This window comes from Erythrolamprus reginae, chromosome 2, assembly GCF_031021105.1.
Source record: "Erythrolamprus reginae isolate rEryReg1 chromosome 2, rEryReg1.hap1, whole genome shotgun sequence".
Taxonomy (NCBI): Eukaryota; Metazoa; Chordata; class Lepidosauria; order Squamata; family Dipsadidae; genus Erythrolamprus; species Erythrolamprus reginae.
Window position 1 is genome coordinate 302,860,240 of NC_091951.1, and position 26,203 is coordinate 302,886,442.

At 39.7% G+C, this 26,203-nt stretch overlaps 1 protein-coding gene across 3 annotated transcripts in view; it reads left to right on the forward strand.

Annotated features, from left to right (window-relative positions):
- Positions 1-26,203, forward strand: part of CHD1 (chromodomain helicase DNA binding protein 1) — a 74,337-nt gene that overhangs the window by 26,771 nt on the left and 21,363 nt on the right. For all 3 annotated transcript variants that reach the window (XM_070742981.1, XM_070742983.1, XM_070742982.1), the window contains exons 8-19: positions 1,153-1,378; positions 9,639-9,739; positions 11,522-11,700; positions 13,674-13,801; positions 16,543-16,759; positions 18,137-18,226; positions 18,780-18,970; positions 20,868-21,056; positions 21,175-21,337; positions 23,319-23,471; positions 23,594-23,665; positions 25,463-25,612. In XM_070742981.1, coding sequence (XP_070599082.1) covers positions 1,153-1,378; positions 9,639-9,739; positions 11,522-11,700; positions 13,674-13,801; positions 16,543-16,759; positions 18,137-18,226; positions 18,780-18,970; positions 20,868-21,056; positions 21,175-21,337; positions 23,319-23,471; positions 23,594-23,665; positions 25,463-25,612 — 1,859 coding nt within the window. The remainder of the gene's footprint in view (positions 1-1,152; positions 1,379-9,638; positions 9,740-11,521; positions 11,701-13,673; positions 13,802-16,542; positions 16,760-18,136; positions 18,227-18,779; positions 18,971-20,867; positions 21,057-21,174; positions 21,338-23,318; positions 23,472-23,593; positions 23,666-25,462; positions 25,613-26,203) is intronic.

Consider the following 26,203-nt stretch of genomic DNA (forward strand, 5'->3'; position numbering starts at 1 on the left):
GGCTATAGGTTACACCGAGGCCATATGTCTTGAGGTATCTTAAAATATCATTAAATACATATTTTTCTATGTAAAATATCAGAAAATATATGTACATATAAAATATTTGATGGTTTGCTAATTTTATTGATAAAAGGACTTCTTCTCTAGCTCACTTAGACATTATTTGTATACTACATGGTATACTGGTAGTCCTCAACTTTCAACTATTTGTTTAGTGACCTTCAAAGTTACAAAGGCACTTTAAAAAAAAGACATTGTTTTTCACACTTACAATTATTGCAACTACTCATGGTCATATGATCAAATTTGGACGCATGGCATCTGGCATTCATTTATGACAGTTACAGCGTCCTAGAGTCATTCAATCACCTTTTGCAATTTCTTGACAAGCAGAGTCAATATCTTCCTCTTTTCTCCTCTCTGCAAGGGAGGAAAAGAAGAATCCCAATGATTTTTAAAAAATATTTCCTGGGTCCCCACAACCACCCTCCACCCCTGCAGGGTGCAGAGATTTGGGAAGAAGGGATCACACACAAGTAAGCAAGCATGCAATGAGGAATAGAATTGGGAGTTTGAGTAGTGCACTTGCAGATCTCAGCCCTGATCCTATCCATGGCTGCTGCCTTTCAGTGTGTATTTTTTGTTGTGTGCCTGTTTACTTTCCTGTAACCCCTTCCTCTGCGATCTTTCAATTCTGCAAAGTGCAGAAGAAAAATAATAGGCACAGATATTGTGTAACACTGATCATGTGACTCAGACAGTGCAAAGGGTATAAACTTGAGCATTGGTCATAAAATTATTTTTTCAGCAGTATAACTTTGAACAGTTGCTGAACAAGACAGTCAATAAGCGACATCTACCTGTATGCTACTGATTGCCCAGCATGTAGAGGAAACGTCAGCTAATCAGCATCACTTAACTTGGTATCTTATGGCACTTACAGTTTGTTTTAGATTGGTTGAAATCACATTAGTTAATTCTTTAGCAGAATATTATTTTGTGAAACTTTTAATTTGACAACACTATATCATATCATTGCATTAAATGCCTAAAGAAGTTTTTATTTTAAAACAATTTGATATTTTATAATCCAACTGAGATTTGTATATGATAGAAGTTTTTTTTTTAAACTATGACTATTTTTCTCAGCAATTGGTGCTACAACCACTATCTATGCAGTTGAAGCTGATGGAGATCCAAATGCAGGATATGATAAATCAAAAGAATCTGGTGATATGCAGTATTTGATTAAATGGAAAGGGTGGTCCCATATTCATAATACCTGGGAAACTGAAGACACTCTAAAGCAGCAGAATGTTAGAGGAATGAAGAAACTGGACAACTATAAGAAAAAGGATCAGGAAATTAAGCGCTGGTGAGTATTTGCAAATTATAATAATATATTTGCATGATATATAAGGCAAGTGTTGTTAAATAATTTATATTTTCGAATTCAAGTTATGGCAGTACTTCTGATTGCTAAATTCACAGAATCTTCATTGGTTTAGCAGAATAATGAATAGATTTTATTTGACTGTAAAATCTTTAATAATAGCCTATTGGCTGCTGGGCGCAAAATTCAAATCCTCCACTTGAGAAGCCAGGAAACATAGTAAAGCAGCTCGCAAAATCCGTACAATAGGCTGAGCTAAAATTGGGAAGGTCACCAGGAAGAGGATGCGTGACTAAAAAGATGACATGCTCAGTCTTATCACAGAAGAGAAGAGCAACTATCCACTCCTGGCTTCTCTCTCCCCCATTCTCCGTACTGAAGGAGCGGGTCCAGCAGTCACATGGGTTGCTCATGTCCAATCCGGTGGAACTGAGCCTAGTGTTAAAAAAGCTTGCTGGATCCGCCCCTTCCCCAGAATTCGCTCAGTTCGCATATCCTGCGGTTGTATTGTGATAGCTCGTTCAACATTCTAACACCTTCCCTTCGATCTTTCCTTCAAAGTAGTAAGAATTGTTTATCCTTATTTGTTTACTTGCACTAATAGCGCCAGCCGTTTGTGGCTCGGCTTTTTTCCTTGGGAGAAGTTGCGGTTTCGTTTCCCCCCGGCTGTTTTGCCGTTTACGATCCCCGCTGCCGCTTGTGGATTCCTTTAATCCTTTGGCCTGGAGGTCTTGGTGCAAGTATTGCTTCATTGATTTATTATAGTATTATTGTTAAAGGGCTTAAGAAATACCTCCTGCGGAGTGAGACGCTTGTTTCTAGTCTCCTGGACTTAGTCGATCGCTTCCCCTTTAAGAATTCTATTACGGAGCGATTTTTCGGCGCGAAGGCCTTCGCGCCCTTTTTAAATTTAGGCCTCTCGTGTTGGCCTTCTGCCAGCCGCGTAGGCCTCAGTCCACCGCTTGGATCCCGGAGTGGGCTTTGGGACGCTCAGGCTTAATTCTCCACCGGCTAAGCCTCCAACCAGAGTGCCTTGGTTACTTTAATTAAAGTTTAGGGAGGCTGGCCACGCTGTATTTGGGGACACGAACTCTGGGTTTGCCCAGATTGCCCTCAAGTCTCAGCAGCTCCGAGGCCTCGGAGCAGGATCCATTCCTCTTGGGAAGTCTTTGAAATTCTTCTCCCTAATTATTCAGTTATTTGGCTCAGCCTTGTCTTCTGTTAATTGTCAGACTATGGCTACTTTTCCCAAGAGAGGCACCACTCAAGGTCCCAGAGAGGCCAGGCCTACAGGCGATGAGATTACCAGTATCCCCCAGGCCTCGACCTCCTCTTCTTCAGGGGCCCGCCCCTCGACCAAGGTCACCAGGGCTGAGAAGAGAAGGGACCTAGCCCTACAAAAAATCCATGACAAATCAGCAAAGGGTTTGAAAGTACAGGCCCAAGTACTCAGTAGTCATGACCCCCCAGAGGCTTCTAATCTGCCCTCTTCTGGGGTCACTGTGTTATCTCTGGATGAGCCAAACCTAGACAGACCCCAACCTAACCTATGGGGAATAGGTCCAGAGGAACCAGATATTATTGAAGATTCCCCCCAGCCAGGATCCTCCCAGGCCTTCAGGGATTCTTCTGCCATTCCTGCTGATATTTCTAGTTTACCTCCTGAATTCCAATCTATTTTTTCTGTGTTATCCAAGGCCATTGATGCTAAACTCTCTACCATCAATGCGCTTCCCTTACCTCCTCCACCTCCTCGTCCCTCCCGCCCCTTGGGTTCTTCCCCAGCGGTTAGAGCTCCTATTCAGGATGAATCAGATTCCTCTCAGGACGAATATGAGGATATGGAGGAGGATGAGGATCCCTTTCAAGGCCTCTCAGATGATGAGGAATCCCAAATAAAGGTTCCTTCTCCAATTACTATTTTTCCTTCTCAATTGTTCAAATCTCTCCTCCTCAAAGCTAGAATTTCTACGGGATTGGCGGCCCAGGAGAAACAGGCCTCCACATCCACTGATCCCCCGGAGGAGAATTTACCTTACTTCACAGAGGAACAGGAGGATAACGAGGTAATTCCTATGCCTAAATTGTTTAAAGATGCCTTACTTAAGCAGTGGGATTTCCCAGCCTCTGGGCTTAATCCCTCAACCAAGGACAAAAAGTTGTACAAACTCTCCTCTTCCTATGAGGAGCTCCTATCCTTTCCTAAACCGGATGAACCTGTCAAGATCCTTCACTCGGCGGCTGCTGTGCCAGGCGAAGCAGAGGAAGTCCTCCGCCCAGAGGACAAGCGGATTGAACAAATGCTCAAGAGAGGATTCACCGCAGATTCCTGGGCCATTAAAAGTTCTGCAGCGGCTTCCTTTTTCTCCAGAGCCATGCTTCTGTGGCTTCGCCAACTTCAACAGCATATTCCTCCCGATGACTTGAGAGGTCAACAAGACTTCAACAAGGTCTTTGCAGCTGCTCAGTACGTGGCTGATGCCACTTTACAATCTACTAGATTTTCTGCTAAGTCTATTGCAGCTTCTACAACGGCAAGAAGACTCCTATGGCTTTGCCCTTGGCAAGCAGGAGTACGTCAGAAGTGGCAGTTATCTCTGGGACCCTTAAAGCGCGACCTTCTTTTCGGGGATCTTCTGGATCCACTCCTCACGGAAACCACGGACAAGAAGAAAGTATTGGGTCCAACCACCAAAAAGGCTACCAAAACGCAGTCCTTTCGTCGCCCAGGGCGTCAGCAAGATCAAGCGGCTTCCTATCAGAGATCTCCAGGTCAGTATTCCCCCCGCTTTCGTTCCCAAGGTAGGAACTCCAGGGGCAGAGGTTTTCGCTTCCAAAGGGGAGCGTCCTCTAACAGGGCTTCAAAAAAACCTAGATGGTAGTTTTTCCTCGATTCCCATAGGTGGTCGCCTAGCCCATTTCGCCTCTAATTGGCGTCTCACCTCCAAGGACCCCTGGGTCATTGACACTGTTCAAACAGGCCTTCTTTTAGAATTTATTTCTCCCCCCCCGAAACGTTTTATTTCCTGCCCTTCTCCCAGGTCCTCCTCAGATTGTAACCGTATGGAGGAGGCCATTTCCCACTTATTGTCCATCAGAGCCATTCAACCGGTTCCCCCCGGTCAGAAGGGTCTAGGTTTTTATTCCATCCTATTTATGGTTCCATAATCCTCCGGAGGTTGGAGAGCTATTTTGGATTTAAAGAAGCTGAACCTATTCATCAAATATAGGAAGTTTAAGATGCACTCCTTATCATCCATTTTGGCCGCCATCCACCCGGGAGATTTCATGGTCTCTTTAGACCTCACTGAGGCCTACCTCCACATTCCTATAGCCAAATGCCACAGAAAATTTTTACGTTTCTCCTTTCAGGGCAGGCATTTCCAGTATAGGGCGATGCCATTTGGCCTTTCCTCGGCCCCTCGGGTCTTTACAAAGCTCTTGGGGTCTCTGGCGGCCTATATCCGGGCGTCTCCCATTCACATTTTATGTTATCTTGATGATATTTTGATTCATGGGAACTCCCTAGAGAAAGTGAAAACAGACCTTTCTGTCACCATGTCAGTTCTTCAGGACCATGGATTTTCCATCAACTTTGACAAAAGTCATCTCCAACCTTCCACATCCATCTTACACCTGGGATCCGTTATTAATTCAGAATCCTCCCAGGTCTTTCTCTCTCCTGAGAGAAAATTCAGTATAGGGGAGTTAATTTCTTGCATTTTATCTCAACCTTCAGTATCCATAGTAACCCTGTCTTCCCTTTTGGGGAAGATGGTGTCATGCATAGGCATCATTCCCTGGGCTCGCCTTCATGCTAGGGAACTACAGTGGCTCCTATTACCCTTTCAGAGATCGGGGCACAGCAACTCAAGTCGTCGCATTGTCATCCCACCAATTGTTCGCAGATCCTTCAAGTGGTGGAAGTCTACGGCCATGGACAAAGGATCCCCGTTCAGGTGCCCGGATCAATTTGTCATCACCACAGATGCCAGTCTATCGGGATGGGGCGCCCACGCCCAGGGGATGATAGCCCAGGGCACGTGGTCCCCGGAGGAAGCTTCCAAGCCAATCAATTGGCTAGAGTTAAGAGCCGTTTCCCTGGCTCTGAAGCATTTCTCTCCTCGCATTCCCAACCGGCACGTTCTCATTCTCACCGACAACATTGCCACAAAAAGCCATATCTGCAGACAGGGGGGCACGAGATCCAAGGCCCTCATGAGGGAGGCCCTCAAGTTAGGCCTTTGGGCGGAAAAACATCTTCGGTCGCTCCTAGCCGACCACATCTCGGGGAGCCTCAACGTCCAGGCGGATTGGCTATCTCGAGCAACGATAGACCCAGGAGAGTGGAACCTCCATCAAGACCTGTTCCATCAAATCAGCCTCAGATTCGGCCTACCAGTTCTGGATCTCTTCGCGACCAATGCGAACGCCCAACTCCCTCGCTTTTTTTCCAGATTTCCATCCCCGGGAGCGGAAGCAATCAATGCCCTCCGGAGCCCATGGCCTCCAGGCCTACTTTACGCATTCCCTCCAATTCCAATTCTCCCGGACGTGATTCACAAGGTCCTCACCGAGAGGGCCCGAGTAATCCTAATCGCCCCTCATTGGCCCCGCCGGCCCTGGTTCGCGGATCTCCAACAGTTGTCCGTCCAGGACCCTTGGCGACTCCCCGTTTCGGGGGATATGCTGCGGCAGGGGGCCTCATTCCATCCAGACCCGGAGTGGTTCCACCTCACCGCCTGGCTGTTATCAGGAGAGACTTAGAACTGCGTGGCCACGACCCCGATACAGTGGAGGTCATTTTAAAGGCCAGAAGGGGTTCGACCAATCGAATCTACGACCACACGTGGTCCAAGTTTCACCAGTGGTGTCTACAGGAAGGCCTCTCTCCCCTGTGCATCCCCATACACAGAATCATTTCCTTCCTTATGCAAGGTTTCCATCAGGGACTTTCCACCAGCACCCTCCGGCGTCATCTGGCGGCCATTTCCTCTGTCCTAGCGGGGCCCCGCAGACAGCCTCTCCGCTCCTTTCCAGAAGTTCAGGAATTCCTCAAGGGCATAGCCAACCTCAGACCTTCCAAGGTCCACAGGTATCCATCCTGGGATTTGCCACGGGTTCTCCATTCCCTCACGCAGGCACCATACGAACCCCTAAAATCGGCGTCCCTCAGGTACCTATCCTTTAAGGTAGCATTCCTGGTGGCTATTACCTCTGCACGACGCATTTCGGAGTTGGCTGCCCTCTCAATCAGGCAGGACCTTTGTCAATTTCATCAGGACAAGGTAGTCTTGCGACTGGACCCCACCTTCTTACCCAAGGTCAGTTCCATGTTCCACAGAACTCAGGATATTGTCCTACCTTCCTTCTGCCTCCAACGAGACCATCCCTTGGCAATTAGATGGCACACCCTGGATCTCATTAGAGCGCTGAGAATCTATATCCAACGCACAGGACCCTTTCGGAGGTCAGAAGCACTTTTTATAGCCTATCACCCCAGAGTCATGGGTGCCAAAGTGTCTTCAACAGTAATAGGCCGTTGGATCAGAGGGACTATATCTAAGGCCTACGAGTCGGCCTCCCTCTCAGTTCCAAGGAACATCACAGCGCATTCCACCAGGAGCGCAGCCACCTCGGCCGCTTGGGCGACTCAAGCCCCGTTGGAGGAGGTCTGCAAAGCAGCCACTTGGGCCTCGCCAAATTCCTTCATCAGGCACTACAAGATTGACTCTTACGCTTCAGCGGACGCTGCCTTCGGCAGAAGGGTACTCCAATCCGTTATCTCACACGATAGCAATCTAATCCCACCCTAGGGACCATCTATTGGGTATGTCCCATGTGACTGCTGGACCCGCTCCTTCAGTACGGAGAATAGGCGTTGATTGCTTACCTGAACGCCTCTTCTCGTACGGTGAGCGGGTACAGCAGTCACTTCCCGCCCTTGTATGTGTCTTCTTTACCTTCCTATAACCTTTCTTCCTCTAACAATGAGAGTTGAACACTACAGAGCTTCACAGCTGAGCCTAGTCTATGGATTCGCGAATTCTGGGGAAGGGGCGGATCCAGCAAGCTTTTTTAACACTAGGCTCAGTTCCACCGGATTGGACATGAGCAACCCATGTGACTGCTGTACCCGCTCACCGTACGAGAAGAGGCGTTCAGGTAAGCAATCAACGCCTATTCTATGGAGAAAAGGATATTCAACATAACTTAATTCTGGAAATTATGTTTAAGTCATTAAAATATGACTAAAATTACAATTATGGTGTACATCAGTGATGACGAACCTTTCTTTCCTTGGATGCCGAAAGAGTGTGGGTGGGTGTTATCGTGCATGCGCGAATGCCTACACCCATAACTCAATGCCTGGGAAGGGCAAAAACAGCTTTTCCTACCCCCAGAGGCTCTCTGGAAGCTGGAAACTTCTGTGGGCCCAGTAGGCTTGTGTTTCACCCTCCCCAGGCTCCAAAGACTTCTCTGGAGCTGGGAGAGGGTAAAAACGCCCTCTCCCATCCCCCCAGAGGCTCTCTGGAAGCAAAAAACACCCTCCCAGAGCCTCTAGGAGCCAAAAATTAGCTGACTGGCACAACATGCATGTTGGAGCTGAGCTAGGGCAACGGCTCTCATGCCAGCAGATATGGCTCCCTGTGCCACCTGTGGTACCCTGCCTTGGGTTCGCCATCATTGGTGTACATGAAATAGAAAATCTTTTTTAAAAACACTGACAACAAACCATACATTCCAGAAATTCTGCTTGAAGCATTGTTGGGTCAGCCTGAGTTCAACTAGACATTTTAGTTGTTTTAGGTTTTTTAGATTTTCTTAAATCCCACCTTCATTAGTTTTATAAATAACTCAGGGTGGTGAATACTCCTTCCTTCTACTATTTACTGTAGAAAAACTCTGTGAGATCAGTAGGGCTGAGAGACAGTGACTAGTCCAAAGTCACCGACCCAGCTTTCATTTCTGAGATTGGAGTAGAACTCACAAACTCCAGGTTTATAGCTTGTTGCTTCTGGAATTATTTTATAGGGCAAGTATGTCAAGACTTGTGCATATCGCCCCATCTTCTTCCAAGTGGTGCCAACTCAATTTATCTTCCTAGCATCTGCTCTCCCGTTTCAGCCAGTCAATCCATGTTTGACGAATCTGGCCACGCATACAAATCTAATAAATAAATAAATAAATTTTCATAGAACTTTGCCTCGCGTTTTTCCCTTGCCCCAATTTAACCACCACTACCAGTGTATTAACCTGTGTGCATATTTTTATTTATGAAACTGATTACTAGCGATAAGTGACACGTTTTCACATGCTTATTCCATCAGCTTCTGTTCTATAATCTTCTTAGCCCATCCTTTCTCTTGGCCATGGTTGCAAATCTTCATACATGCTGCTTTCAAAGAAATTCCTTAGCTGTGGTATTTCCTTACGCTTATCCACACATTCTGCTTGATATATTGTGGTGTTTGGATCCATATCTAAATCCATACAATCCTATTTCATTATCTTTACAAATAAGGCATAGGGTAGCTGTTCAATGCAGAGAACAATTTGAGTAGATAATATTTTGTATGTTACTTCTAGTCTTTTTCATACCCCTAGCTAGGAGCTAAATACCTTGATACCAACAGAAAGTTCTTCCTATATTCTTTCTTTCCTGACACAGAGGTTCATGTGATATAAGGAAAATAGTAGATTTTAGGTCACGAAGTAAAGTACATGTCAACAGGTACTAAAGTGCCGTCTCTTTTTCTTTTTATTCTTGTTTATAATAGCAATCAACTAGTAAAAAAAATAATAATAAATCGACTCTTCCTGAAAATGGATTCTGGGAGGTCAAACTAGGTTTGATGATTTATGAAATCAAATTTTCTTTCAGGATTTTATTTAAACCATGTGTGTTTTACAGACCTACTGTATAATTATAAACTATTTTTACTTGGTTTATTATCTTGTCAGAAAGATAATACCTAAATGCATTAGATAATCTTCCGTATTATCCTAAATCTTTGTCTAAATATTTAAGAAAGGGTTTTTGGGGTTGTGCAGGATAGCATTGGGAAGTCGAGAAGCCAACTATTCACATTATCCTTTAGGACCCAGCCATTGAAAGTCACAACTCTGTAAAAGTCATATACAGGTGGTTATCATCTCATTAGACAGAGGATTTTCATACCTTGAAATCAGTATCAATGCTTTTTTAAAGATGTCACCAACATGCATATTTTATGTCCAGGCTGAAAAATGCTTCTCCAGAAGATGTAGAATATTACAACTGTCAGCAAGAGCTTACAGATGACTTGCATAAGCAGTATCAAATTGTAGAGAGAATTATTGGTAAGTGATATAACTTGAAATTTGAAATGTGCATGATTAAAATATATTTAAATTCATAGTATTTATATAAAATATTATTTTTAATACATTTTATTTATTTGCTTAGGTTTAAAGCCATTGCAATCACGGCGACTCTGTTAAAAATTACAGCCTGGGTTTTGCTGAAAATAGAAAAATTAATGTTGAATTTGTAAATGCAGTAATACTAGAGAAATATAATTATTTCACTCCACTTTCTGTCATAGTGTAAACTTAAACTTAAGTTCTTGTCCATTTTGAATGCACTCATCTTTAGCTTTTGCCCAATCAAACTTTTACTGGATTGGTGACCAGGAAGAGGCAGTGCAAGAGCACTCATTTCAATTATCAATATCAATCCCTTATTTGATAGGCAGACCAAGTATCCTACAGAATGTACATGAGGATTTTGGGGAAATCCTCAAGAATTGTCCTATGAAATTAGTTTATCCTGTTTAGGATAGTGATTGTAATAAGTCCCATACTCATATTATTTGTAAAAAACTATTTCTGATTATATATAGTCTTCTAGACAATAACTCCACATCCTCTTCCTCCTTACTATGGATTACATCTAATATATTAAATGGTACAGGATTTCCTGCTTCAGTAGGGAGCTGGACTTAGAAGATTTCCAAGGTTCCTTCCAGCTCTATTCTGATTCTGATTCTGCTTCTAATGTATCATTGATACCCAGATGGGCATATCTCCAAGAGGAATTCCCTTTACTCTTCTATATCTATCTCAGTAATACTTGGCCTAATCTATCTGCTGATCCAAGATCAGAATTTGAATGAGAAAGGTTATATTATGGACAAACCTGGAATTCAATAGCAACAGTCTGTGCCCATAGTGTAGAAGTGTCCCACTACTCAGTTACCAAGAGGAGTTGGAGAGAGGAGGAATTAAAGTAGGGCAGCTCATCCCTTATCGCCTCTCATATTACTATTTTGATACTATCTTTCCTTCCATTCCCCATTCTGATAATTAATGGAGTTCAGAAATTTACTTCCTTCCTTATATCCCTCCAACTTCAGTCAACCCTTTCTCCATGTGGCTTTTCCTTCTCTCTAAATGGATGCTCCCCCCCTCCTTTGTGGAGAGCATTCTACCATCCTTGTCACACACGCACACATACACACCATTTTTTGGGACGGTAACCTGCAATATATTTTTTCTACAACTGACAAGTCTGGTCACCCAATTTCTTCCTCTTTCTGAATTAGGTTTGAACAATTTACCTTTCCCTTAGGAGCCATATGCATTTCACTTTTGGTGTTGATTTTGGGGAGAAGATGACTCTCTGTAGACCCCTATAGGATTGAACTCTCCCCACTTATTTAGCATCCACATGAAACCACTGGGCGAGGTTATCCAACCATTTCCTTTACCGTGTATCTTCTACTGAAAGTTGTCTCTGACTTTTCCAGGCTTAATCCCCTGGCTGCCTTCTTAGCTTCATTCTTGCTTTGTTCCTTTTTCAATGAATCCAATTTTTACTCTGATGCTATTTCAGCTTTTTAACTCCCATTCACAGGTCTCCAACCGATTAACCATTCTCTCAAAACATTTGTCACTTTTTCCATTTTCTTTTTTTTTTCTTGTTCTTTTTGCAAATCTTTCCATTAAACAATTACATCCACTCAAACTCAAACATTATTAACGGATATTGTATTTTAACCAGGTTTTGTGTATAATCTGTTCTTCATGATTCGTTATTTAAGTGAACATGTTACTTTGCATTTTTATGCTTACTTTCTATAGCCCATTCTAACCAGAAGTCAGCAGCAGGTTACCCAGATTATTATTGTAAATGGCAAGGTCTCCCTTACTCAGAGTGCAGCTGGGAAGATGGAGCTCTCATTGCAAAAAAGTTCCAATCACGGATTGATGAGTATTTTAGTAGAAATCAGTCGAAGACTACTCCATTTAAAGATTGTAAGGTAGGTACAATTTAAATTATTTTAGTAAATGTATCATATTCAGCATTTAGAATATTGGCCTTTTTATTGTGCAGATGGGAGTCCATAATTAAAAGCAGGTATAAATCAAATAAATCTGAGTCGAGTGGTCCGCAGGATAAACACATTGTAAGTGGTGATTCAGTCAAGATTGTCTTTCTCTGAAATATCTAGGAATATGCCAATACAGAAACTGCCTTTTGTTTCAAGTATGAAACAAAACTTTCCCCCTGAGTGTTCTAAATTGGGATGGCTATTGAATTCACAGTAAACTATGGCAACTCAGAACAAACCTTTAATTATGGACCTTTGTTTTCAGTCATGGATCACAAGATTGGCATTCCATGATGACACCCCTGGTTAACCAACTTATGCAAAAACTACCAAGAAAGAGGCTTTTAAAAATATTTTTGAAAACATATAAAAATATTATCATAAGTAATAATGGAATCATTTAAATACTGTGAAGAAAACTTGAAAAATGACATGTTTAATCAGCATTATTTTTGTTTGTATCTTCAGTAGGCAGGCTAATTGTATTTATTTAAACAGTTAAACAGGAAAATAAATAGGGAAAAATAAGCAGAAATATTAGATATTAGTATTAAATTGCTTCAGCTACTGAGTCTCCATTCTTAGAAGGTCTCAAGATACAATCACGTGGCATGTTGTTGTGTCATATATAGTCAGCTGCTATTTACTCAGCCATATGAAGAGCAAATTCTGTAAATGTCATTCAGTTTAAATAGATTATTTCCCAAGTGTAAGCTGTAACAATAGGAGGAGGTTGATTTAACACTGAACTGTCACTCTTTCATACATGTGGAAATGATTATAACAATTTTATGATATCTGTATCAGTGCCTGGTGAAAAGATCTTTATTCTTTTCAGACTAAGTCTCCTTTTGCACAATCAGGTGCGATTTGTGGACAATGACAAGATATCTTTTGGTTTATAGCCTGTCTGATATTCCCAAATGATAAACTACCTGTGTAATCTTAGCTGTGGCTTAGAATCCGGGAATAGGAAATTGTTTTCCTTGGCAATCTTTAGCCTCAGTCAATGGATTTCTGATAAGTGGAAGAACCTTTGGCTGGGGCCAGAGGCTCCCAACACTGTCATGTATTTGTACGATTACTGCCAGAAGATAGTGATACATTTTTAAAAATCTTTTTTATCTTTGTCATTCTTTGTCTGCTATACCATTAGAACTTAATCATCTCTCATCCTCTTAACTGTTTATTATTTTTTGCCACTCAGGTGTTTTTGAATTGGCATTTGTATTGGGGGAAATTAAGTAGATTGTGCAGGTGGTGGTGGTGAAGTTATCCCTAAATAAATGGGGGGGGGGGGGGGGACGACCACGACTGAATTATGTGTGTGGTATGCAGCAATAAACACAGCAGTCCTATCACCTATCGTATGTGCAACTTGTAATTCCCCCAAACCAAGTAGTAGTCTTCCTAGGGAAGGGGCTTGAAAGGATATGTTTTAAAGAGATTAAACTGAAAAGCAAAATAAAAGGAGGATGAGATTTGTCTTCCTTTAACAGATGCCCATTACATTGGCTTGAAAATTAAAAAAGAAAACCGAAGAGCTGCATGCTGGAATTAATTGGGTCTGTTGACTGCCTAAGAACCAGATAATGTTATATGATTAGCAGCTGTAAATCATAATCTATTTTCAGATCCTTTGTAGCACTCCTGGTCCTAATTTCTCAATGTGTAATCAGATCTAAGTTTGGTTTTTTGATTGTGCCATGTATTTAAATACCTGCCTGTTATTTATCTCCAGTACTCTGGTCCACAGGTCACATCATATCACCTCTCCCCCACAAAAAAATCATTTTTATATTGTCTCTGTTAGTCTTTAAATGTCAGATAGTATAAAATTCAGATTTTCAATTGTATGCAAAATAAGGAATAAAAATAACATTTCTTTTTTACTTTGGTAGGTTTTGAAGCAAAGACCAAGATTTGTGGCTTTAAAGAAGCAACCTAATTACATTGGAGGTCATGAAAACCTAGAGTTAAGAGATTATCAATTAAATGGACTAAATTGGTTAGCTCATTCATGGTGCAAGTATGTACATATTTAAAATCTTACAACTGTACATTAAAGTGCATGCATGCATGCATGCATGCATGCATGTATGTATGTATGTATGTATGTATGTATATTGCTCTGTTCAGTTTTATTAACAGAAAAATAAGCTTCATATACATTTTCATTTAGCCAACTATTTACTTACTTACTTACTTACTTACTTACTTACTTACTTACTTACTTACTTACTTACATACATACATACATACATACATACATACATACATACATACATACATACATACTTCTTGCTGCAGAGTTTTGGTACTCTCGCTGTTGCCTAAGACTTGCCCCAGGTCATCCAGCTGGCTTTGTGCTTAAGTCAGGACTAGAATTCAGAGTTTTATAGTTTCTAGCCCAGTGACCTAACCACTATACTAAGCAGGTTCTCTTATCTGCATAAATGTGTTCCATTCATACTTGAAGGTACAAAAATAATAACGCTGGTCAACACACACACAAAATCATTATCAAAGGTAATATGTCTGTTTTATGGAGTTTGATGTGCTGATTCCAAAAATATGCTTAGTTTTGCTCTATCACATAAAGTTTCTGATATAGAAGCATTTTTGTTATTAGTTTATTTCTACATTTTCAAAGTATGTGGTAATTACTGTTTTCTTAATGTCATCAGTATATTTCCCATATCTTATAATAATAATGATGATGCTCCTTGGAAACTGTAACTGCTACAGAAAAACTATATACATTTTTGAAATCAGAACAAAAAAATGATTCAGAAAAGTACAAGGTCAACTACGATGATTACAAAAAATATTACTTTTTGTAGACCTGTGTAATTAGATTCTAAAGATTTTTCAGGTTTAACAGGCACTTTGCAAAATTGAAGCATTCTGCAGCCTTAGTTCATTTAGAAGTAAGAACCTTGCTTCCTGTACACCCAAAGTATAGTTTTAGGATCAGATAAAATCTATTCTTTCCCTGCTTCTTGGAATTTTAAAATGTATTTAATAATCTAGTTTAGCAAAGTGGGAGAAAAGTACTGTTGTCTTAATTTTGCCAGCTGGTTATATAGCAACAAACTACACCAAAGGGGAAAATATATTATCACATATGGTGGTTATGCAGAAAAACTCAAAAGTATTAGAAGGAAATACATCAAACATTCAGAAAATGTGAAACTCAGCATTCAACTAAACTCACAATTATTTTTATTAGGACTAATTCTATAAAACATAAAAGTATCAAAATTTATTAAATATGTGTGTTTACCTAATGTATGTTAACATCTGTAAAATATATATACACACACTTTCACAAACACATGCACACACACACATATATGAATGACACATTTTATCTGACATTGTACAGCAAAGATAAATTCAGATACAGTGATACCTCGTCTTACAAACCCCTTGTCATACGAAGTTTTCGAGATACGAACAGAGGGTTTAACATTTTTTTGCCTCTTCTGAACTATTTTCACCTTACGAACCCGCCGCCGCCGCTGGGATGCTCTGCCTCCGGGCTTCCGTTGCCAGGTGAAGGCTTGCCTTGTTGGGAAACCCCACCTCCGGACCTTCCGTTGCCAGCGAAGCACCCGTTTTTGCGCTGGTGGGATTCCTCTGATGCTCCCCTTCATGGGAAACACCACTTCCAGACTTCCGCGTTTTTGCGATGCTGCGATTTTACTGAGGCTTCCCTCGCTTGGAAACCCCACCTCCGGACTTCCATTGCCAACGAACCGCCCGTTTTTGCGATGCTGGGATTCCTCCGCAGCATCGCAAAAACGCAGAAGTCAGGAGGTGGGGTTTTCCATGGAGGGGAGCCTCAGGGAAATTCCAGCAGCGCCAAAATGGGCGCTTCAGCTGGCAAAAGGGGTGAATTTTGGGCTTGCACGCATTAATCGCTTTTCCATTGATTCCTATGGAAAACATTGTTTCATCTTACGAACGTTTCACCTTACGAACCTCGTCCTGGAACCAATTAAGTTCGTAAGACAAGGTATCACTGTATTTTGAATAATAGCTTTTAGGAGATATTATGATACATTCTATTATTATTATTATTATTATTATTATTATTATTATTATTTATTAGATTTGTATGCCACACCTCTCCGGAGACTCAGAGCCGCTTACAACAACAATACACAGTACAAACCTAATGGTTAAAAAACAGTTTAAAACCCTTATTATAAAAAACAGTCATACATCCCAAACAAACCATAAATGAAACGGCCCGGCAGAGGTGGGTTTTTAGGAGTTTGCGAAAGGCAAGGAGGGTGGGGGCAGTTCTGATCTCTGGGGGGGAGTTGGTTCCAGAGGGCTGGGGCCGCCACAGAGAAGTCTCTTCCCCTGGGCCCCGCCAAACGGCATTGTTTCGTATACTATAAATATTTAGGTAGCAATTAGCAGTTGGGAAATAAATCAAAGAGGAAAATGTGGCTACCAAAAGGTGGGGGAGGGGAGGTTCGCAGAGAAGATAAATTAGTAGTAACTTTTATTTTGATTTTTGTATCTTTATTCTTGTTTCATTTTTTAATAATCTGTGAAAGCTTATGCAATTAAATAATGTAAACAAATCTTTTCAGACCTTTATTCCTTGATTCCATATGAATTATAAGTAAAAGTTAATACTTAAATGACTATATTGGTCAAATTTAGAAAGTAATACATCATAATAATTTAATTTCTAATATGTAGGAATTGATGAATATGTATGTGAATATGTATGTTCATATCACTTTACAGGGGAAACAGCTGTATTCTTGCTGATGAAATGGGTTTGGGCAAAACGATACAAACCATTTCCTTTTTGAATTACTTATTTCATGAGCATCAGTTGTATGGACCTTTCCTGCTTGTAGTACCTCTTTCGACCCTGACATCTTGGCAAAGAGAAATCCAGACATGGGCTCCACAGATGAATGCTGTAGTTTATTTGGGAGATATTACCAGTAGAAATGTGGTAAGTGGAATTGTAGGTTAATGGGAAACAGAGATTTGGAAGTATTATTTGTATAGTGGTGTAATTTTAATCCAAATCTATACTAAAGAGTTTTTATATTAATTTTTATTATTTACTATTTGTTTTTAGATAGACTGTAATTAAAATATAGTGACATTATTTAATATTTCAGTATTGGGTTGAGCAAGAGAAAATAGGCTAAAATAGGAAATAGATCTATATTTTAATTTAATTTATATTTATCACATCTGCTTAATAGGCTACAGATAGAATTAAAAACTCCTAGCATGGTTGAATAGTCTGGATTTTTTTTTTCATTTGATATTTAATGAAATGTTTTATCACAAACAAAAAATTAACAGAATTAATTAGCCATTTTACCCAGTATTGTTTTACTTTAAAATTTAAAGTGTTTAATGTTTTACTGATAAAATGTAAATATTTCTTAGAAATTGTTTAAGGAACTAGCTTTCCTGAGAGTAATATTTTTTTTAGCTTTTTTCTTTTCCCTAAAGGTAATGCCTTGATCCACAACTGTTTTGGCAAGCAGGAATGTTTGGAAATTTTTTAGAACAAATTATGGGTGGGGAGGGCGGTTTTCAAAAGAGGTATGAATGACTGCTAACAAAATAATTGTCATGTGTATGGTGTAGTCAGACCGAAAAGGAAGAAAATATAAAGGATATCAACAGACATGACTCTGGGCATATTGTCCCTTGCTACAGATAATATGGTGGAAACCTCCTTGGAACCACTGCCATAATTATTTGATATAGACATTCTATAGTTTTTCATTCTAAATGGGTCAACACTGAAAAATGTCTAGAAAGAATGTGATAGTCTACAGTAAAAAGTTAGTTCTATCCAAACAATGTTCTTACCTACACCAGACAGTTTAGATCTGAGTTTTAGGAAATAATTATAACAGTAAATTCTGAACTGAATTCTATGTATTTTTACTCATACCAAAAGGCAAAGCAGGAATCAAACTATTTCAGATTATAGATCAGTGAGGGCGAACCCTTTTTTCCTCGGGTGCCGGAAGAGCATGCATGCTATCGGGTATGCCTGAGTGCCCTCACCCATAATTCAGTGCCTGGGGGAGGGCAAAAACAGCTTCCCCCACCTCTCTGGAAGCCATCTGGAGGCCAGAAATGGCTTGTTTCCCAACTTCTGGTGGGCCCAGTAGGCTCGTGTTTCCCCCTCCCCAGACTCCAAAGGCTTCGCTGAATCCAGTACTGTTAAAAAAGTTTATTGATTTGTATATTGAAAAATGAATAAATAAATAATAATAATTAAATTGTTTATATTAGCGGTTTCATATACTTTTTTTTTGGTGAAAAAACCTGGCCTTTATTTCACTGATTTTTTCTATAGATAAGAACTCATGAGTGGATGCATCTACAGACCAAACGATTAAAATTTAACATCTTATTGACAACATATGAAATTCTATTAAAAGACAAGGTTAGTAATTAGACTGATCAATTGAATAATCATAATTAATTGCTAAAAATTAAAACAGTATATTCAAAACACGTTACTTTTTCAGTTAAGAATAAGAAACTAGATTGATTGTTAGGATAAATACCATAACTACCAACTATGGCTTGGATGTTTTGGACATTTCTCTTCAAAGATGAAAAAACAAGGCCTATCATCAAAAAGAAGACTAAACCTTTCAGAACTATCTTTGCTTTCAGCAAATTAAGAGGGGACATTTTTAACAAGATTGCAATAAAATATGCAGCTAGCTATAAGATCTATTCCTTCCTTTCCATCAGAATTATGAAAAAATGTGACTTTTTCTAAGGAAATAATTTCCATCCTGTTGGGAAAAAGAAAGAAGAAAACTCATCAATCCAGGGCTTTGGATAAAATGGTTTCTCTGCCTTCTTATATTATTTATCTACCTGTGTAATTTTTATTGCCCATAATTTAGTTTAAATTGCTATGTTAAATATATTTTTTCTTTTAAAAGAAAGCATACTTATTGTGGGTTTCTTTTCTTTCTAAAAAGTCATTCCTTGGAGGCTTAAATTGGGCCTTTATAGGAGTAGATGAAGCCCATCGATTAAAAAATGATGACTCCCTCTTATATAAGACATTAATAGACTTCAAATCTAACCATCGCCTTCTTATAACTGGAACACCTCTACAAAACTCCCTGAAAGAGCTGTGGTCCCTGCTTCATTTCATCATGCCAGAAAAGTAGGTAATCATATTGCATTGACAAATAGAGATAGTATGATTGCAATTTGGTTTATATTCACCTTGTTTTGATGGATAAAAACTAATCTTTCTGAACAAACTTTTTTCAGATCTGTTGTATTTTGAGTGCTATTTCTACTCAGATAAAACTTGATAACTTTATTATATTTAGACTTTACATTTTAAGAAAACCAGTAACTATTAAATCAAGAAATTTAAATTGGCTTGGAGGTCAATTACAAATTCTCAGAAAGTCCAGCTATATAATACATGGCTGTGTGGAAGAATCTTTTCAGAATTAATTTTCACTGACTTTAAAGGGAAAATATATATCTGAAAGGTTTTAGACTAGAGCTGTCAAACTTACATCGTCATGTGACATATCATGACTTTCCCCCTTTTGCTAAAGTGGGTGTGGCCAATCCATGATGCACCTTGCCCATGGGCTGCGAATTTGAAAGCCCTGTTGTAGACTGTAAAATCTGGTATCAGATTAGGGTTTATTTTTAACATAAATAGAATGAATCTCTGTGCTCATTTTCTTGCTTACTATAAGATAAGAATATTCGAATAGTGATGATAAATTAGACCAAATACTTACTTTTGTCTTTGATGATCAACTAGATGCTTATAGAAACAAGATATCAATGTAAATGTCATGTTCCTCTCCTTAACTCATAATTATTTAAAGATGTACTGTTTGTAATACTGGAGGTCACACATAGCCATAGTGACCATTACACAAGGGCTACCTGTAATTCTTAAGTATTATTTTGTATTCTGAATATATAATACTTAGTGAAACCAATATTTGAATTAATTTAATCTCTTTGAATGTACAGTGGTCCCTTTTGCGGGTCTGACTTTTGCAAAAAATCTATATGGATTTTCAATAAATAAATAAATAAATAAAATAAAAATTTTGAATTTTTTTTTAAAAATGTTATTTAAAGAAGCCGTCCTGCTTCTTTAAATAAAAGCTCCGCTTCCTCCCCAGCCTCCCGATCCCTCCCCTTTAATTCTCGGAGTGTTGGTACGCTCCAATTGCAGCCGGGGCAACGGGGCGGCAAGCTGGGGGCTTTGCTGCATTCGCTGCCGGCATCTCCCATGGCGACAGCCTTAGCTCGGAAATTCTGCACTTGACGGCCCTCTGCTCAGAGCGCCTTCGCCGACCGCTGCACCCTCCCAAAGGCGCCCCCGAAGGCAGGAAATTAGGGTGGGAGCTGATGAAGCCAAGCCCCATCCCGCTGGAAGATTGAAGCTGTCCCGCGGGCTGCTCCGCCAGCTGGATGCCACGCACCCCACTCATCCCCGTGGCTGAGCCGCCGCTCTCCAGCCGATGACTGCTGGGTGGCCTTGGGGATAGCCGACGTGCTGCTGGGGCAGTGCTGGCAGGAACCCCCAGAGGAATGCCTGGAACGCCCGCTGCTGGGCAGTTGAAGCGGGGTGCACAGCAGCAGCTTCCGAAAAGCGGGCGGGTGTCCCCTCAACGCATCCAGCCCGCGGGGCAGCTTTGATTATCCGGCGGTTTGGGGCTCTGCTCCATCAGCCCCCACCCTAATTTGCCGCCTTCAGAAGCGCATTTGGGAGGGCGCAGCGGCCGGTGAAGGTGCTCCGAGCAGAGGACCGTCAGCTGCAGAATTCCCGAGCTAAGGCCGCCGCCATGGGAGACACCTGCAGCAAGCGCAGCAAAGCCCCCAGCTTGCCGCCCCGTTGCCCCTGCAGGTTCTGGGGGGTAAGTAAAACCAGGAATGGAGGAGGGAGGGGGAGGAAGGAAGGGAGCATCTCCACTTCGCGGAAATTTGACTTTCACGGGCGGACTTGGAACGTATCTCCCGTGAAAGGCAAGGGAACACTGTATTGCAAATTAACAATGTGGTGATTTTTTTTATTGAAGATTCTCTTCTTGGGAAGATTTTGAAGAAGAACATGGGAAAGGAAGGGAATTTGGTTATGCAAGTCTTCACAAAGAACTTGAACCATTCCTGTTGAGGAGAGTTAAGAAAGATGTAGAAAAATCTCTACCTGCCAAGGTTGAACAAATTTTAAGAATGGAAATGAGTGCATTGCAAAAGCAGTATTACAAGTAAGTAATTTATTATGTTTATTAAAATGATACAAAATATATGCAAATTACCATGTATCTCTTGTTTTATGTTTTGTTTTCTACTGTCTTGTTATCAACAATGTTGTTAATGTCCTAGGTGGATTTTAACAAGGAATTACAAAGCTCTAAGTAAGGGATCAAAAGGCAGTACCTCAGGCTTTTTGAATATCATGATGGAGCTCAAAAAGTGTTGTAATCATTGCTACCTCATTAAGCCACCAGATGATAATGAATTCTATAATAAACAGGAGGCCTTACAGGTAAATATCTAATAAATTGTTGTATTTTGTAGTCCAAGATTCATATGTTATTTTGAATGAGATTTAGTGATTTGTCACTGAAGGTGCTGGTTTTATTATACCTTTACAGTTTTCTTACATATATCTTCTTTCAGTTATACAGTTTACAAAACAGAAAAATAAACACAAGAATCGAGCCTCACTGCATTCTTTGACAAAGTGACCAAATTAGTGGATTAGGGAAATATCGTGAATATAGTTTACTTAGATTTCAGTAAGGCAAGGTCTTTTCCAATTCTGTTATTCTACGTTCTAAACAAAGGAAAATAAATGATATCCATTTCAATCAAGTTGAATTCTAGCAAGAATGAATGGCTCTTGGATTTGTGTAGTGCCAGTTTCAGGTTTTTGCTGCTAGAGTTTTATGAGCCCAGACAGATCCGCTGTGCAATCTGGGGGTCTTTCTTGACTCAAAAAGCGGGGTAGTTGTGGCTATAAGGGTTTTTGCACAGCTTTGTGTCTTGTATCAGTTGCTCCTATTCTTGGAGCTCTGTTCACAGTCACTCATCACCTAGTCATTTCCCAATGGATTATTGTAATGCATTCTGCATGAGATTACCTTTAAGAATATTTGCCTGCAAAGAACTGTTGTCTTACATTTTGATCACATAAATTTATTTCAACAATTTTTTGGAAACTGAAAATTGACTTAATTAATTATAATTATATTAAGCAACTGAAATTATTTGTAAATTTGTTTTATGGCAACCATTAAAAACCGAGCATCAGGTCTGAAAAAGAGTGACCTACGAAGGCATACCTTTTATAATAATGTTGTCATGATAACTATAGGTAAGGTTGAATTAAGAATAATATGTGAAAGTGTGTATGTAAATATGTAAAGGGCAAAGTTATGTTGTCTTTTACAGGATACTAGTAGTCCTTGATACAACCATTCATTTAATGACAGTTCAAAGTTATGAAGGCCTCACAAAAAGTAATTAAAGACTTGTACTCACAGTTAAAATTGTTGTACCTTCCCCATAGTCACATGATATAATTCAGGCACTTGGCAACTGGCTCACGTTTTTTATTGGTTGCAGTGTACTATATCACATCATCACAATTTGCAACCTTTTATGTCAATTTCCAACAAGAAACATTATTTAAAAAGCCAGTTACACTTAATGAACATATAGTTTATTTAATGATTGCAGCAATTCACTTAATGACCTCTGTAAAAAACCAGGTCTGATTTGATTTATGACCATAATGACTTACACTCGAAATTCCAGTCACAATTGGGGTCATAAGTAGAGGATTATCTGTAAATTGTCTCCCCAAGGATAAATGCTATTTGAATAACACTGGGATGCATTCTGTACCTGACTGCCCTTAAAAATAGATGACTAACTTAATTTGCAGATTGTTAATAAGGACTAAATACCAGAATCTGTTATGTTATTGCATCTTTTCTATTTCAGTCTATATTGATTTTGAGATCTTTAGACATGGTCCTCCTTATGCTAGGAACCAAGATGCAAACTGCAAAATTCCTAATGAGAATTCTATTTTACTAGGGGTTCTTAGGCAATTCTCCCTTTTGGCTTAGACCCATTTCTCCTTTATCTTGTGTGCAACAGCAAAATATGAGTGAGTTGTCTCATAAGGTTGTGTAAAAACCATTGCTAGATAGTACCAATACTAGTCCAAAGTAGTAGTTACATAGTACAATGAATGGCTTCTTAAGAGATTTCTTTAGTAATTGTCTTACTTATATGCAACTTTAGTTATGGTGCACTTGTATGGATTAATATGTGTAAAGTCAATATTATTTTTTTTACTTCACTTTGATTTTTTTAAAAACATTGAGCTTCTAGCAGTTTTCATAGAAATGCATTAATGTTGTCTTGTAAATATAATCTTTCTGTCCAACATTTTTTTAAAAGAAACAAAAACAGAAAACTGTTTGAAAGTGTAATACTTTATTTTTCATTTAAAGAACTTGATCCGGAGTAGTGGAAAGCTAATCCTTTTAGACAAGCTGCTGATTCGCTTACGAGAGCGTGGCAGTAGAGTACTTATATTCTCTCAGATGGTGCGGATGCTGGACATCTTAGCTGAATATTTGAAATATCGTCAGTTTCCCTTTCAAGTAAGAATGTTATTCTTTAGCTACATGACTGTGAGTGTATTTGTTTCCATTATTGAATTATTCATTATTCACGCTTGTTTACATACTTACATAATTGTTTTCTTTCTCCACCTCTCCCACAGAGACTAGATGGGTCAATAAAAGGAGAACTGAGGAAACAAGCACTGGATCATTTTAATGCAGAAGGCTCTGAGGTAGGCAATTAGTTGCCTTTTTCTTTTTTTAAGATAAGTGTTCTGTCCCAGACTAAACATGCAATAACAGACAGAAGCAAGAAGTGTGTTTCAAAAATCAAGCAAGTATGCTTTAAATTTCCAAGTGCAAGGCAGCAGACAAAAGAAAAAAAGAATTGGATCCAAGAGTCAGAGTGTAATAGAAGGTTTGTCAGACAATTGGGGTTCAATTGTCTTGGGAGTTCAAACTCATGGGATTCAAAAGTCAAGATACAAGATATACAGAATCTGCATTAGTGAATGGTTGTGCCCAACATACAGGCTTTGCTGCTTTACTTAGAGTCTGTTGATACTGCTCATTATGGGAGGGCACATGTCAGCCTTATGAAGCTGACGAAACAGTAAACATGACCAGATGAATTGATTCTATTTTATTGTAATGTTACATTAACAGAATTTTTCAAGTCTGAAAGTACTCCCTTCTAAGCCCTTTATAGTCCAAAAACTGGGAAGCTCTTGTCCAATTCACATTCTTTTTGTGGCCTAAACTGTCTTTTATCTGATTATTCCTGTTTGCATCTCATTGCCCTGCCTCCCAATGTAATTTCCGCATACCATTACAGCACATATCCTGCCTTAGGAAGAGCTTTGTAGAGTGCCTTCATTCTTTTCCCTTTATGGTGTACCCTTGCATTAGGGGTAAATGGCAACTGAATGTCCTATCTCTGGAGGCTAGTGGTAAAGCTCCTGTTGATTACCAGAAATCCCATCATAACTTCCTGCAGGTCCTTAGCTGGTGACTCATCTATTAACTCTGAAACAGGCTGCTAACTATTGATCCTTGTCTGAGCTTACCATAACAAGTATGAGACTAATTTTAAAAAATGTCCTTTTTTAATTGTACATATGAATGGTGTGTTTAGAGATTCACCAAATACAACACGGTTAAAAAATTGTCATTATGGTAAACGTTTGGTTTAACAGATTAGTTGGAAAAGGAATACCTGTTAAAGATGAATGTCTATCAAATTGACAGTTTCTTGTAATTGTAATAACCAGTGAATGGGCAGAGCAGATCCTGTCTCTGAACAAAGCTTTCATGCATCATCTTGTCTCTCCTCTTTTCTCTTTAGTGTTGCCCCAATCTTCCTAGCACCTTTCTTTCTTCTGCCACTGACCTAATGCAGCATATATTTATTTATTTGCATTTTGTCAAAGTCCACCAAAGGATTAATAAATTAACTTAGAAGTTTACTATACTAAATTATGGATTGATGTAAGCCAGTGATAGCGAACCTATGGCATGGTGGCATGCAGAGCCATGTCTGCTGGCATGTGAGCCATTGCCATAGCTCAGCTCCAACATGCATGTGTGAGCCTCCGGGGGGATGCGGCACAGCATTTTTACTCTTTCCCCAGCTCCAGGGAAGCCTTTGGAATCTGAGGAGGGTGAAACACAAACCTATTGAGCTCACTAGAATTTGGTAAAGAGACCATTTCCGGCCTCCGGTAGGGGTGGGGGAAATTGTTTTCACCCTCCCCAGGCATTGAACTATGGCCATGGACATTCAGGCATGCGCAACAGCGCGCGCCCATGCTCCTTTCGGCACCCGAGGGAAAAAAGGTTTGCCATCACTGATGTAAGCGATAGGGCTATCAGATAGAGCTGCAAAAATCCAGAAATCTGTGAGACTGCAGAAAAAAGATGCAGAAAATCTTTAAATAAATTTTCCTTCCATTTAACTTAGACAGCTTAGTTCAAAAATATTAATGGTATCATATTCATTTTCCACTATTTAATTCTTCTCTTAATTTCAGGATTTTTGCTTTTTACTGTCTACAAGAGCTGGAGGTCTAGGTATAAATTTGGCATCTGCTGATACTGTTGTTATATTTGATTCTGACTGGAATCCTCAAAATGATCTGCAAGCTCAGGCTAGAGCACACAGAATCGGACAAAAAAAACAGGTTTGAAATTTAAATTCTAATTTAATGTTTAGTATATCAGAGCACAAACATTTAGATTTTCCTGCATTTTATCTCTATTTGGATTCACCGAATGGTTAATCAAGGTAGTTAAAGATGGATGCCCTATTCCTGTGGTTCATTGCTGCAGAATTTTACTCCTTGAAAATAGACATGTCATATGATTCACTTAAATACATATATTGAACGTTTTCTTCAACTAACATTCCTTTGGTATCTGAATGGCATCACGAGACCAGAACTGGCTTTTCAACCATTTTTACAGTGATCATTAAGTAAATGTGAAGATCCAAATCAGGTGATCATTAAGTGATTCCATTCTTCTGAGTGGAAGTTGTTTTTTCCAGAAACCAACTAAACAAAGTTCCAAATTGTGGTCACCAGTTGCCAAAAGCCCAAAATACCAGGAGGGAGGGGCAGGGGGTGACATTTTATGAGAGCCAGAAGTGCTTTCTATATGATTCAAATATAATACATGTTTGTAAATAATAAAATGCATATTGTTCCATTTCGGAATGCATATTTCTCCATAATTTCTGTTTTGCTATGTAACTTTCTTTCTTTTACCCATAG